This window comes from Parasteatoda tepidariorum, chromosome 1 (genome assembly GCF_982258835.1).
Source record: "Parasteatoda tepidariorum strain Cologne lab strain chromosome 1, Ptep-v5.0, whole genome shotgun sequence".
Lineage (NCBI taxonomy): Eukaryota > Metazoa > Arthropoda > Arachnida > Araneae > Theridiidae > Parasteatoda > Parasteatoda tepidariorum.
In genome coordinates this window covers 113656768-113671713 of record NC_141755.1, presented here as the reverse complement: position 1 = coordinate 113671713, position 14946 = coordinate 113656768, and the positions used below count along the sequence as shown (strand labels likewise).

General features: G+C 29.3%; 1 protein-coding gene across 3 annotated transcripts in view; it reads left to right on the top strand.

Moving 5' to 3' along the window:
- Window positions 1-14691, top strand: part of LOC107440103 (putative ATP-dependent RNA helicase DDX5) — a 33720-nt gene extending 19029 nt beyond the window's left edge. Inside the window, exons 8-15 of one of the 3 annotated variants that reach the window (XM_087150599.1) lie at window positions 1830-2002; window positions 2089-2134; window positions 2253-2317; window positions 2399-2460; window positions 4945-5004; window positions 9911-10147; window positions 13124-13243; window positions 14534-14691. In XM_087150599.1, the coding sequence (XP_087006725.1) occupies window positions 1830-2002; window positions 2089-2134; window positions 2253-2317; window positions 2399-2460; window positions 4945-5004; window positions 9911-10147; window positions 13124-13243; window positions 14534-14562 (792 nt within the window). In that variant the 3' untranslated portion in view covers window positions 14563-14691. Of the gene's footprint in view, window positions 1-1829; window positions 2003-2088; window positions 2135-2252; window positions 2318-2398; window positions 2461-4944; window positions 5005-7728; window positions 9060-9910; window positions 10148-13123; window positions 13488-14533 lie in introns of those variants that run through there. The other 2 variants (XM_087150593.1, XM_087150609.1) reach the window with 2 other exon arrangements.
- The last annotated feature ends 255 nt before the right edge of the window (window positions 14692-14946 follow it).

The window sequence follows — 14946 nt, the reverse complement described above, 5'->3', positions numbered from 1 at the left end:
AGGCTGTTCCTTATTTCTTTTAAGTTTTTTCAGCAATTAAACATAGCATAGTTAGCATAATGTAACTCTGACAAGAGCACAGTGATTGTGTGTTTCCTCGTAATATATTTTGTGTAATACGCACAGGGAAAACACATGGAATTTTTTTTGAAAGATTTATGCGGCAACCCTGTTTGCACTGTAGAAAAGCAAGAACTGAATCAACTATGTTATCATTTTTAGCTGGAAAATTTTTTCCGGTCTTTTACCGGAACTCCAATTAAAATTTTGCAAATGTTATGACTAACGTGCTAGAAGCAAGAAATATTTGTTTGGAAACTTTTTATCAACTTATTTGATTTATGTAGGGTTGTGAACAGGGGACCACTCAACAGAGATTCAAATCTTAATTACGGCAACAACTGTTTCATCTGTTATTTTTGTAGTTTAGTTATTTTATTAGGAAATGAGTTTTTTTTTAACTTATCAGTCAGCATAGTTTATTAGTGAAAAAGAAATTGTATAGAAAATTGAATGACTTAAGAAATTTTAAATGATTAACTTAGTTCTTGGTTACAGTATAAAAATTCTGTGAGAAATAAATTTAGCTCGCACTTCACATAATGTTTAAAATATTGGAATTAAACATAGGAAAGAAAAATGTCCCCTGCATAGAAATCTGGGAAAAGAAACAATCTGGCAGATAAATTTTTCCACTTCATCCATCTGTTATTATGCTCATTTATGACATTGATATTTAGAAACAAGAAGTTATGTTTATGAGGAATCCGAAGCTTTTAAATCCAGTTGTGCATCCAGAAGAGGTTCCAATGTAATTTGATTCTCATCCTTTGTTGATCATTTAAGGTGACAAGGGACTTCCAAATAAGCAAACATTTGCCCATAAAAATATTTTATTTTTTATATATATATTTTTGAATTCTAGACATTTAACTGAACATTTTTTAAAAATTAAATTCTTGAATCAGAGCAAAATTAACGAAATTATGGCCATTTCTGATTTGACCACGTGCCATTGACGCCCTGCAATGAAAGTAATTTTTCCCAGTGTCTTTCAGAAGGCAATGTCAGTGTCTTCTCAATGACAAATTTCAAACTGTTCCAGCAAAATTAATTTTCATTCTATTAACCTGAGAATTTGATGCTATATTTATGAATATTATTAACATGTTGTTGGAATAGTTTTTTGAATTAAGTAAATAGTATTGTTGTTATGTCTATGCATACAATGCTAGTCCAAAGATTAGAGTCCTCCAAAAGTCTTTATAACAAGATTATTATTTATATACATGCTATTTTATAGTGGCATGATGATTTTTTCCTAAAAATGCTGCTTTGTTGCTTGTTTACTTTTTGTTTCAATAATTAAAAGTAAAAAAAGTTTCCAAAATTTTTTTTGTTACCTAATATGTAATATTTTAAAATAATTGTCGTTTCAACAAAATTTTGGATACAAGGCAAAATATTTAAAAAAAAAAAAACAATATAAATTTGAAATTTTAATTTCTTAAATTTTAAAAGAATTTTTCAAAATTTTTTATATAAGTTTTTTTAACAATATAAATGTATACTGAGAATTTCAAACAAATCCCTTGATAATTTCTTTAAAAAAAAAATTGAAAGTCCTTTGTTGACTTAAGCAGAATCACTGAAGGTATATCTGTAATAATTTGCGAACTTTTATTTTCTTCGGTATGTTAGAGTTTCCGAATTAAAAACTTTTCAATCCATATTATTAGAAAAAATATTATGTGTATATAAGAGTACCCTTACAGAAAATTTTACTGTCTTTGAATGATTTGAATTGACTGTTTATTATATCCTTCCAGCCTGATAGACAAACTGTAATGTTCAGCGCAACATGGCCAAAAGAAGTTCAGAAGCTGGCTGAAGATTTTTTGATTGATTACATTCAAATAAATGTTGGTGCACTTGAATTATCTGCGAATCACAATATCATGCAAATTGTGGATGTCATGGATGAAACAGAAAAAGATGACAGGTAATTTTTGAAGTATCTTAAAACAGAATTCAAATTAATGCAATTATTTTTTTTTTTAAAAATTACATATGTTTCTATTATTTCAGGCTTACTAATCTCCTTCAAGAAATAATGAATGAAAAGGAAAACAAGGTGTGTTGAAATTTAAAAAAATTAGTTTTTATTCTGATATTCTTTTTATTATATATATTTTATTAATTCTCACAATCATTATTTAAAATAAATAAAATTGATAATTTTTTTTCTTCAGACTATAATTTTTGCTGAAACAAAACGTCGTGTAGACGAGCTGACACGTTATATGAGGAAACAAGGGTAACTTTTCTACTTAATTGATTCACTTTTTCTACTGAAACATTTTGTCCGAAAAAATCTTACTTTAAATCTTGCTTGCAGATATTCCGCATTGTGTATCCATGGTAATAAGTCCCAACCGGAACGAGATTGGGTTTTAAGTGGTAAGTGCATTTTGAATTTGTTTTAGTCACATTCGTAGCCTTTTAAGGAACTAAATTTTGTTTTATAAATTTTTTGGTATAGTAAAAAGGTTTATGGTTATATTTTAAAAATTTAATCATTGAAATGTCTGCGTTATTTTTATATATTGGGTAGTAGTTTGCGTGAAATATTTTATACAATGAGTCTTATCTTGACTGTTATGGGAACGGTAAATAATGAAATTTGGACAGTACTTTTTAATTTTTAATGAGATTAAGGCTTTATTCAGGGTGCGTACAGACTGCTTATACTGCTTAGAAACTCCTTGGAAATAAAAAAAAAGTCTCCAAGGAGTACTTGGAACTACTTAGATTTCTATATTAGTCCATAGAATTGCATAGATGAACTTACTAGGTGTCAAAATCTAATAGTTTATCAGGGTGGCCACCCACCTTTAAAACCTGGAATTATCGGGGAATTTTTTTTAAACTGGAAAAAACCTGCAAATATCAGGGAAATTTGGATATAAACCTGGAAAAATCAGGGAATTATAAAGAAAAGCTGGAAATTTTTTCTTTGATCATTTTTTTAATTTCACCAATTTAAATTATTTACTAATTTTCTTAATTTAAATTATTTCATCCATTATACCCACCTTTTTTTAAACGGAAATGTATCGCCAAACAGTTGAAATACAGTGAATTCGCGATAACTCGAATCTGATAGGACTGACAAAGAACTTCGACATATTGGAAGTTCGACTTACCGTTAGTTTCGGTCTTTCAAAATATTGTCGGATTATTTAATTAATGCTTATTAATTACAAATCTTCTAAATGCTTACAGTATTTAAGATCATTTTTTGACAAACCATTTACGATAAGACTGTTTCAAGCACTTTATGATATCCTGGTCCATCGGTTGCAACTTTGCTGTTGTGTTTGGCGGGAGAAACTGCAGGTTTGCTGCTTTTAAATTAGGTAGATCACTATGCGCTATGCATTTATCCATAAAAAGTATCACTTTTCTTTTTTTAGCGAAGAATTTACGATCCAATTTTCTTACATTGTCTTCAAATAAAAATGATGTCATCCAAAACTTTTTGCTGGACTTGTAATACAAAGGATACGTTTTTACATTCTTGAAACATCGGGGATTTCGGTATTTTCCGATAACAAGTAAGGGCAATTTCTCCGTCCCAGGCGCATTTCCTTCAACTAGGACAGTCTAACGTTCCTTGCTCATTTTATCCCCTGAGCATTTTTCATCCTTAAACATCATAGTCTTATTTGGAAGACATTTAAAAAATAAACCCATATCATCAATATTGAAAACATCATTTTAACTGTATCCATGAAGTAAATTTGGTAATGTTTCATTTAACCACTGCTCACATACTTCAAGAGGGACAACTTTAACTCCTCCATGAAGAGTGCGAAAGACATTGCGTGTGTTGCAAAGGAAGGGGCAAGATATCAGCTCCTAGGGTTTTTTTCTTGCTTTAAAAGATCCAAAAAAAAAATCGAGTTAAAGGGAGTACAGTTCGAGTAATCAAGAATAATTAACATGAAATTGAAGATAAAAGGGTCGGAACCCCTTAAAAAAATTGAGTTATAGTAATATTCGAGTTATCGTACTTCGAGTTATAGCGAATTGCCTGTATCATCAACTTAGCGATACTTTGCTTGCATCAAAATTTGCTCCATTACAGCTCTGTTAAACTAGAATGCCACATAAAATTCTGCCACGGTTGCTAAACGAATGTAGAAACCTTTGTCCGCTATGGGACTGTGCAATTTAGGAAAGATTCTGGTGGAGGTAGAAAAAGGGATTAGGAAATTTGCTTCTGTTTTTAAATTCTGTCCTTTATGGCTCAAGTTTGTTCCGATTCTTTGGTGGTAATTTTTTTTTCTATTTTGACAAAATGTTTTTGTATTTTTAACTTGAAAAATGAAATTCTCCAAAAATTAGTTGGTTATAATTTAATAATAATAGACTTTATATATTGCACCCTTTTTCTGAAAGCTTTTCTACTTCCATACAAAGAAATCTATGAATTATTTTTTTCTCAGCAAACCAACCAATCACATTTTTTTACAATCGCTAACTGCAATGTTTGTCAACAAATCCTTACAATTGTTGCATTAATGATTTTTGATTCAAAATTATTTTTTTCAAGATGATATGTTAAAAAAATAATATTTTGAATAAAATATTTTTTAATACCGACACTTTTCTTGTACACATCCTACACTTAGCAAGAAAAAAGAAACAAAAACCTGGAAATTTTAAGATTTTTATCTGGAAAACCTGGAAAAATCAGGGAAATTTGAAATCTGATTTGAGTGGCCACCCTGTTTAAGAAAGCTTTTAAGAAGAAAAAAAAATTCTTCCCTTTTCTTTCTTTCCCATTCATTTGGCTACATGTTAAACTATTAAAGGTGTTATATTTAACGTCTGTTTTAAATAAGAATGTTTTTATGCATGTATCAAATTTCTTTTTAGAGTTCAGAAATGGGAAGTCGCCTATTCTGGTAGCCACAGATGTAGCTGCTCGTGGTTTAGGTAAGTTTAGTCATCTTTTTTTTTATTAATTGTTTCTATATTAATACATTCTACATTGTTTAAAATTTGTAAATGAAATAATGTCATCTATAGCTTTTATTCTTAACAATTTTTTAGTGTTGGGTCAGAAATTCATTTTAAAATTCTGTAAATTTTTTTTTTTTGTTACAACTTTTGAAGTAAAAATTAAAAGCAATATCTGTTTAAAATATGTATATATCTTCAAAATCTGTTTAGAGAATTTTTTTTTAAAAAAAATGACTATTTTATTTGAATTTTGATTAGATTCTATGCTAGTTTAGATTTAAGAAAGTGTTGAAAAGTTTATTTTTGGGTAGATGTATGAATGACAATTTTTAAAAGAAAGAGAAATGCAGTCAAATATCGCCATAGTGGACAGTCTGCAGATCCAGTAATATCGCTATAAATGTATAAATTACTATATCCAAATTTAAAAAAGAAACGAAATTTTAAGTACGGTCCTTCAATTTTCTTTATTACAATATACAGAGAATTCAGGATGTTTACTTAGGATGTAGATACTGAAATTTTCCCTAGCTTTGTTCTTTAGTTTAATTTCGCTGACAATTTCATATAGATAAGGGTACCAGAAGTACACACTTTGTCATCGCAACATTGAAATTGTTTTATAACATACCCAGGAAAACTTTCTATTCCAGGGTTCAATTTAACAATCACCTAAAATAACGGAAAGTGAAGGGAAGTTTAAATTTTTCCTAACAAATTGGAAATTTTATTTCTTATTTTTGTCTTTAAAAAAATACAGACCTCTCAAAGTGCAATAATCTATGGGATATTTAAAGATGACTGCTCAGTTATATTATTTCATTTATGACAGCATTATTTGTTTTATGTTGAGCTGTTTCTTATTTCTCCAGCAACTAAAAATATCATCTTTATCCTGGTATAATTCACAAGAGCGCAGTGAGTGTGTTTCGTCTTAATATATTTTGTTTAATATGTGCGGGAAAAACCGGGAATGTTATAGGTATATCATCTCCACATTGGTCTTTTTTCTTCACCTTAATCTTTCAAAACACCATGGCAGAAACAGTTGCTGATTGCCTACGTGATTTTTCTAACGAAATGATTCCTTCTGAAAGAGATGTATTCTGTATCCGTGTTTTCTAAATCACACACCGCTAGTTGTCTCATATTCAGGCTGCGAATAACGCCCTGGTCTGTGGGCTGCTCACAGCTCTACTGGTTTTTCCAGTTGACTACTAGATTTTGCCAGATTTTCCTGGACTACTGGTTTCATGAAAATTCTCCTGGTTTTTGCATATTTTAGAAAATTCTCTAAAATTGGGTAAGTTTATTTTTAAAAAAAATCACTGTTAAAATAGATATCTGCGTATATTATTACTTGCTCCAATATTTATACGAGTGTTACTAATACAAAATAAAGAGAGCCTCGTTTATAAATATTAGTTTGAAACTTTTTTTTTGTTCTAAAATGTATTTCATTCAGAACTTGTTTTTAAATTAAATAATTTTTTAGCTATCTTTGAGGAATTAAATGCCTATTATTCAAAACTATGAGTAAGCATAATACATGACATTTCAAGTTAGTTTAATGTTAATCATAACTGGAAACCATTGCAGTTTTTCTATTTTGATGACTATAAGAATCCTTATGTGTAAAATATTTGGTACATTTTGCGACAATTGTCAGGAAATTTATATTTTATAAAGTCTACTGGATTTTTTCCTATCCATCTTGGCAGTTATGACTGCTACACAGCAGTCATTTGGAAGTAGATCTTAATACCTTTTAGTCTTTCTTAATGGGGGTGGGCTGTATTTTCACCTGTGAGTTAAATGAGGACTGGAAGAAAAATTGCTGAAAGGAAATTAAAGCTTACTTTATTATCACTTTAGTCATTTAAAATAAGATCTTAATGAGAAAGAGGTTTGCTATATCCCAGGGGTTCAACTGTATCCCATTTGAGGCATCTAAGGCTCATTTTTCATATACTTCTAAAGTAGACTGTCTTCATTTTGTTTGTGACTGATTTGTTTTTCACTTTTTGTAGAATTAAGTTTCTCTTATCATGCATTCATTAATTTGCAATGTTGATAAAAGTGCTTCTCATTAAAATTTTCACATTTTTAAAGTATTGTCTATAATAAGTCCCTTTTTCATTCTTTCAATTAAAGTTCAATTTTTTTAAATTTTGAATTCTGATAAAGAGCACGTAGTTTTGAGAGTAAAATTAAAATTCCAAGTTTTCAATGTTAATTGAGTTGGGTAATGTTTTTAATTAATTTCATTATTTTAAGGTATATAAATGATAATTATTTTTCCTATTGTTTAACATCTTTGAGTTTTCAATTTCTCCTAATTATATTTGTATATTTTTGGTTGGTAAGAAGAGTGATTCAAAAATATAAGAGTTTGCATGCTGAGTCAAAGGCTAGGATTTTCTTTGAAGATAATTTAAGGCCTGGTTTGCATTAAATTTCTTAAACAAATTTTTCCTTTGAATTTAGTCGTAGTTATAAACAATTTATAAAAATACTTTTCGCCATCTTTATTTTACTGTTATAGCTATTATGTATTATCATAATTATTTGTTTTGGGCTTTGTGAAATGTTCTCATATTTTTGAATCCTCTTTTATTTACTAATTTTATTTTTAACAAATATTAACTGATTTATTATAATTCATTTAATTGATATTTTTCTTTTTTTTCTTTTTAGAGGCACATGGATAATATTAGTGCCTCTGATCTTGCTCTGGTTATAAAAATATAGTTGGAGATCGATTTATGCAGGTCTTGTCGATATTGTGTGTGTCATTCAAAACCAAGGCTGTTTTTAAGATTTAATGCTGTCTTCAAATTATATTTTTTGATTGACAAATTGAGTTATTTCAGTGTTAGTAATATATTTCACTAAAGTGCTGTATTCTAACTGAGCTATCTATTCCCAATGTTTTAAATTAATGAGTTTTGTTTTAGTATATTACTCAGACTTGATTAAGATATAGCAGTTATTTATAAGGAAGTCTTGTTTGAAGTTTTATTGAAACTTCATTTGCTCTTTTAGTTTTCTGCTGCTTTTTTTTTAAAATTTAATTTAATTTTTGTATTATTTATATTTTGGGAGATATTCAAGAAACTCAGAATAAGTGATCTGATAGGTTTTTTTAATGAATGATTCATCATTGCTTATCATTTACTTATTTTGGAAATATTTTCTCCAGTAACAGGGTATCTGCACACTTGGAGGAAAGTCATGGATTTCAATCACTAAAAAATATAATTTTTAAAATGGAATTACCCCCCCCCCCCCTCCAAGTTTCATGGTGCTCCGAATATCTGAATTTGTAACAGAATCCCCACTCTCACATTAGTCATATTATAAAATGTTTTCATCATGTTCTATAAAGATATGGTGTCTCTTTCAAAAAATGAAAGAGCGTCATTACTAGATCAAATTATCTTGTAAACTTCTGTGATTTCAGAATTTTTGGTAATATTCATTTCTTTTATTTTATTGATTTCAAATTGGCAAATTTTTTTTTAATTCTGAGATGAAAACAGAAAAATCAGGAATATTTCTTTTCTTTCTGATGAACAAGAAAAATATCTTTAGAATATACTTCTGTCAGAAAAAAAAAAAGAAAAATCAGGAATATTTCTTTCCTTCCTGATGAACAAGAAAAGTATCTTTAGAATATAATTCTGATGGAAAAATAAAAAAATGTTTGCTTTTGTATTTTTTCCAACAATTTTATTGCTTCAACTCTTTCTTTACTTTGTTTTTTAAATTTAAAATCTATAAATATGAGGATGCAGAGTATAACAGTTTGAGTTATATCTATCATTTCAATTAATGTTATTATAATGCTTTTTTAAATGTATTGTTGTGTTTTTGTCAGAGTAAATCGTAACTTCGTTAAGCCATGAAAAATTCTTGGAATTAGTCATGGAAAATCGTGAATTTGAAAATCTAAAATGTAGCAGATACCCTGCAGTTTTTCATCTTTGAAAGAAATTTTATTTCTGAAATAAATATTTTTTAAGGAATTTATGACATTTCTTTTGTTTGAATTAAAATTAATTTCAAACTGTTCTAATTGAAACTTGGTTTTGTAATGTACACACACTGTTGGTAATAACACTGAGTTGGGCCAGTCCAGTATTCCCTAGTGAAGAGGCAAGGAACAACTATAACTGCATGCAGAGGATGATATCTCCTCTGTGTGTGTTGCCAGACAATTTATTAGTTTCTTGCCTGTTATCTAGAGGATATATGAGCGTAAACAAGGACTCAGTGGATCTAAAGAAAGGTTTGAAGTATATTTCCTGCTTTTCTCCTTTCAGAGAGAAATTGTGCTGAACGATGGTAGTTTTGTCCTTTTTTTAAACTAATAAATATAACAACTACCTGAGTTGTTTCAATTATTTATATCACTACTTAAATGGAAAAGAATAGAAAGCTTAATAGAAATAATTTATGAATAACATGTGTCTATATCATAAGTCCTATTGTATACCAAGAAGATTTTTCCCCCTCTGGAAAGAGTAAAATCGTTCAGCACACATTCCTCTTTCTTTGCTCTTTACTGTTTTCATATACTGATTTTTTTTACTTTCACTTTTCTATTCGAAATTAATTTAATTATAGCAATTATAAATATTCTTGGCATGTGATAATTGTTCTAATTAAACTTCTAAATGATGTAGGCTCTTAAAGAAAAATATTTACTTCCTAAATTTGCTCAATGGAATTAATCTTTTGAAATTAAATAATTGCTGCAAGTTATCAAAAAAGTATGTGAATAAGATTTTTCATGAATAGGATTGAAATGCTCTTGTTCAAACCACTGAAGCTAAAATTTAATTTTGAATCTTCTAATAGATATATTTATTTTCAGATGTGGATGATATCAAGTATGTTATCAATGTTGATTTTCCAAATTCTTCCGAGGATTACATCCATCGTATTGGCCGCACAGCCAGATCTAACAACACTGGAACTGCTTATACATTCTTTACCTTTGGAAACATGAAGCAGGCTAAAGATCTGGTGGATGTTCTGATTGAAGCCAACCAAGAAGTGAATCCCAAATTAAGAGATTTAGTCGAAATGTCCAAATCATTTGGTGGCAGGGGTAAGCAATTCTGCCTTTATAACTTTGTTTTAGCAAATGTTCTCCAATTTACTTTGAAGAGAAATAAGATGCTCATTTTCATCATAATTGGCCAGACAGTTCAATGTGGGCCAAGGCCTTCGTCTAAAGATTTCTTCATAACTATTTCCAATTTATCTTTGATCTTCAATTCTTTTCGTTAATTACAAGAATGTCAGACTCCTCCGAATCAGTCCATTTCAACCGTGTCCTTAACCGCTTTCTTGTTCCAATAGGTCTTTAAAAAATATATATATATTTTGAGTGTATCGTCATCCAATACATTCTACTTATTTTTATGCGTTTAGTAATGTCGGGTAGTTTATGAATCTTGTACAGTTCAAAGTAATATCTCCTGCAGTTATTATTTTCATTTGCACGAACACTAGATGAAAATTTTATCGCAATGTCTGATTTTGTGGAGTATACTTGGTCGTGTCATGAGGTAAGCTATTAAAATGAATTGAAATTTGATGCAAATTTGACTTTAAAAATGTGTAAAATTCTTATTTGGGCTAAAAAAAAATTTAAAATTTCCCGAAAAAATTTTCTTAGTGAACTTCTTGTAATGGGTTATTAATTATTTCAAGAGAAATTGAAGATTCAACGCACACAAGGTTAAAGAAAACTTGAGATCATTGAATAATTATGAATTTTCAGCTAAAAGCTAAAAAAAATCTTGCAGCAAACATAAAAATTTACCACTTCAATATGGATGGCATTAGCGTTTCAAACTTTTTATCAAAGATAACTGCACTGGTAGTTGAGTAATATAATGCCTAGAGTTCTAACTAAAGTTGGTTTCGACAATAGCTAATTTGAACTTACACGAATAGTGTTTTAGTTAAGAGTAAATTACGGATGCGCTTTCAGAGAATTAATTAGCAAACTCTTTTTCCCATTATTTAAGTTTTTATAAACTTGATGAATAGATTGTTTGTATAATTGTGCATACAAAATTTTGATTACTTCCTCAAAATTTCTTGATCTCAAAACCAAATTGGTTCTTTTTGATGTCAATGTTAGATTCACTCATTTCCCAGTCATGGTTGACAACAGGGTCAGGCAAGACAACACCAGTGGTGTTTGTTGGTTTATAGTTCTAATAATGAAAAAAAAGTTGTTCATTGTGGGTTCTGCAATTCTTATTTTTTTTCTTCTTCGTTATACCAGGTTCAAATACACCATTCGTTACACCAAAATCAAAGAATCTTCATAATGAATAGTGAGAAACCAGTGTATAAATGTCACATTTAAAAAACCTTCATTACCCTTAATTTCAGAATATATTTAGTATTTTTTATTTATTATAATAATTTGTCTACTTAAAAAAATAGCAGCTGACATGAAGACCGTCACTTTAAATTCATGCAAATTTTAAGACAAAGTTCTTAAACCAGATTAAATAAATCTCTTGCGGGTGGCTGAGTCAGCCAATCTTCTTATCTAACTTATCATCTAATTATTTATCACCTTTGAAATATGCTACTTTTTGTTTACATTGTAACAGGCTGCCTTAAACTTCGTGCGACAGGAAAACTACACTCCTCATTTTACTTTTATTAATAAATGTGTGTCGTTTTTCATTTTCTGGTGTAATTTTTGCCACTCTTCATTTGATTCTTCAGATTTGCTTTTATTGACCATAAATTATGGCTCGTACATCATGATTATTTTTCTTATGTTTCATATTCACAGAGGTGATGGTTTTATATCTGCCATTTCTCCTGTTTTCTAACAAAGACTGCTACCCATGTATTTTCAAATTTCTCCGTATTTGTTGAAGAAATTTTTTTTAAGAAAAGGAATGTTTGGCAATAAGATGTCCGCTAGTGGCAGTTCTCTTATTCTTCAACAATGGTGCTGTCCCCAATACTGCGGTTAAGTGGTGACTCAGGGGGCAGAGTGTTCGTCTTTCAATGAAGTGAACCGGGTTTGAATCCCAGCAATGACTAATCGATACAAATTCCGCACCTCGCTTGCAATGACCACAGTGCTGACATAACATATTCTTAATGGTAGACGGATTATGGGTTAGTTCCCTTGTCAGGTTAAACGTGATAGGTCTTCGTGGTTTTCCTCTTCATATAACGCAAATGTGGGTTATTACCATCAAAAAGTCTTCCCCATGGGCAAATTTCTTCCAATACTTGATCCAAACGTTCCCTTGTCTTCTGGATTGGACTAAAAATGACAAGGCTACGGAGTTGAACATTAGTCGTAAACTCTGAATTAGGTTGGCAATTCAACGGAGGTTATAAAATAGTTTAAGTAATTATAAATAATTGTTTAAAAAAATCTTCTTTGAATTAAGATTTATATACAAATGTTTAACTAAATCTTGGTGTTGGTTTCCAATTTTGAATTTCTCTTTTTGACTTATATGATTATGCATAATGTATCAAAACTTTAAAAAAATGACACTAGTAAAATCTGTTGTTTTATTTCTCCTATGTTGGCTGGTATGTATGCATAATGTATCAAAACTTTAAAAAAATGACACTAGTAAAATCTCCGTTGTTTTATTTCTCCTATGTTGGCTGGTATGTGATTTGTTACTTGATGCCTTTTTCAAATCTAATTATTCGCTGTCTCCATTTATATTGATTTCCTTTACATAGCAATTTAATATTGATTTGCTGCAATCCCAAGTCTCGCTTCGCACCTTTTTTCGATTTCTAAATAATGCTTCGTGATTTGTATTCACACAATTTAAAAATCCCACGTCGTGATTTATATTGTATACATCTCAAATTGTGTTCATGTGATTTAAAAATCTCGCGTGATTTAAAAATCTCGCCATGTTCACACGATTTAAAATATAGATGTGTGTATAGTTTAATTAATTTATTTTGCAAGTTATTAGAGCAGAATAATCCATTAAAATGCTTTTTATTTTTCAAACTTCAGACATTTTTTTTTAGGGAAAGATATTGACGATATTTTTTTTATTTTAAGGAGGTCGTAGATGGGGTGGAAGAAGTTTTGCCACTCGGTATGACAACAACAGTAGAGGTGGCAGTTATGGAAATAAATATGGGAACAACAACAACCGTGGAGAAAATTCTGGATACAGAGGTAATGACAGTTTAGCTAATGACTACAGTTCAAATTATAAACAAGATGTGACTTCTGAATCAACCTCTAGAATGAAGCGCACACAGATTAAATCTGATGAAGACTGGCTTAGAAGCTTCAGTGATTATAAAAAATCTCCAAGCAAGCCACAGAACAACATTCCATCATACACAATACATTAATAACATTTCTGTTAAGATTTCATGGATGATTTTTTTTTTTTTTTATCATTGCATGTATTGATTTTCAGTATTCTGAATTCAGTTATAATGATAATGCAATGTTTGTTTAGCCTATTTATTATAAAGATTGTAATTTAAGTCAATGGGCACTTTAAGTCTAAGCTTAAGAATCTCCAATTTCCTTTCATCTATAAATATATATTAACCGAAATTTCTGTAGCTTGTTATAGCCTTGGGTATTGATATCTGTATATTTTTTCCATTTTAGTAAATTTGCCTTTAAGTAACAGCATTGTTTTCTTGCAAAAGGCAACAGTGTGTAACTTTCTTGATTTTGTGAGCAAACTTGCAGGGTGCGTAGCGTTTTTTTCCCATTTTGATTTATTGAAAAGTGCTTAATTTTCTCTTTTCCAAAATTTGATTTTCTTCTTTTCCTTGTTGATTTTCGCCACAATTTATGCAGAAAGGCATTGTTTACATTGTAGGGACAGTTTCAAATTTCGGTCTTATTTTTAAATAAATAAATAAAAAAAAAACTGAACTAACTGTGAAGTACAGGGTTCAAAGCTATTTTTTTTTTTTAAATTTTCTTTTTACTTTCTTTGGTGAAAAGAGGAGTTGGAAGTAAATAAAAACTGTTTCTACGTATAAAGAATAAGATGATTGTGAAGTGTTTTTTTTATTATTATTATTATAAGATATTTTTATTTTCAATATTTAAACAAATTTAGGCATTGGATAAATTGCAATTTGACTCAATTTTATTTAATATTTTATGCAACAAATTTTGGATGGTTTTAACAGTAATTTTCAAATCAAAAAAGTTATGTTGAAATAATTCTTATAATTTTACATATATGTTAATTTAAAATTACTTCATATTTCTAATAGCCAGTAGTTATCCTTAGGCCAAAATTTAGAAAGTGCTTAAATATATATTTTTAGTGCTTAAAAGGTGCTTAGTTTTTGTCGAAAAATTTAGCTACGCACCCTAACTTGTTACATTCCTGGAATGGACAAATATTTTTTTTTTATTGAATATCATCTTTGTACATTACTTATCCCTAACTGATTTGTTTATTTATTTATGTATTTTTTATCTTGACAGGGAAGTCCATGCATAAGATCTTCGTGTGAAAATCTTCCTGTCAATAGAGAGCATTTATTGTCATACAGATGTGAAAACTGTGTGTTTGTATAAAAGAGTTGTAGTCAAAATTTGCATCTGTGTGTTATTTATTTTCATAAAAAAATCACTTGAGTTTTCTTATAGTTTCTTCATTTCTTTAAACAAAATCACTGCTGTCACACAGATTTATTATTTGAAAAAGGAAAAAAAATTTGCGGGATTATTGCTTTAAATCTTACGAACCTGGTATATTTATACTAACACTCAGTTTGTGTATGTTTCTAAATATAACTATTTATTTGTTTTTGCGTCCAAGGTTTGGAAAAAGCACTGTGATTTTCCCATAAATATGTAACCTTCATTGTGTTTTTGTTTCATATATTCGGCTTTGT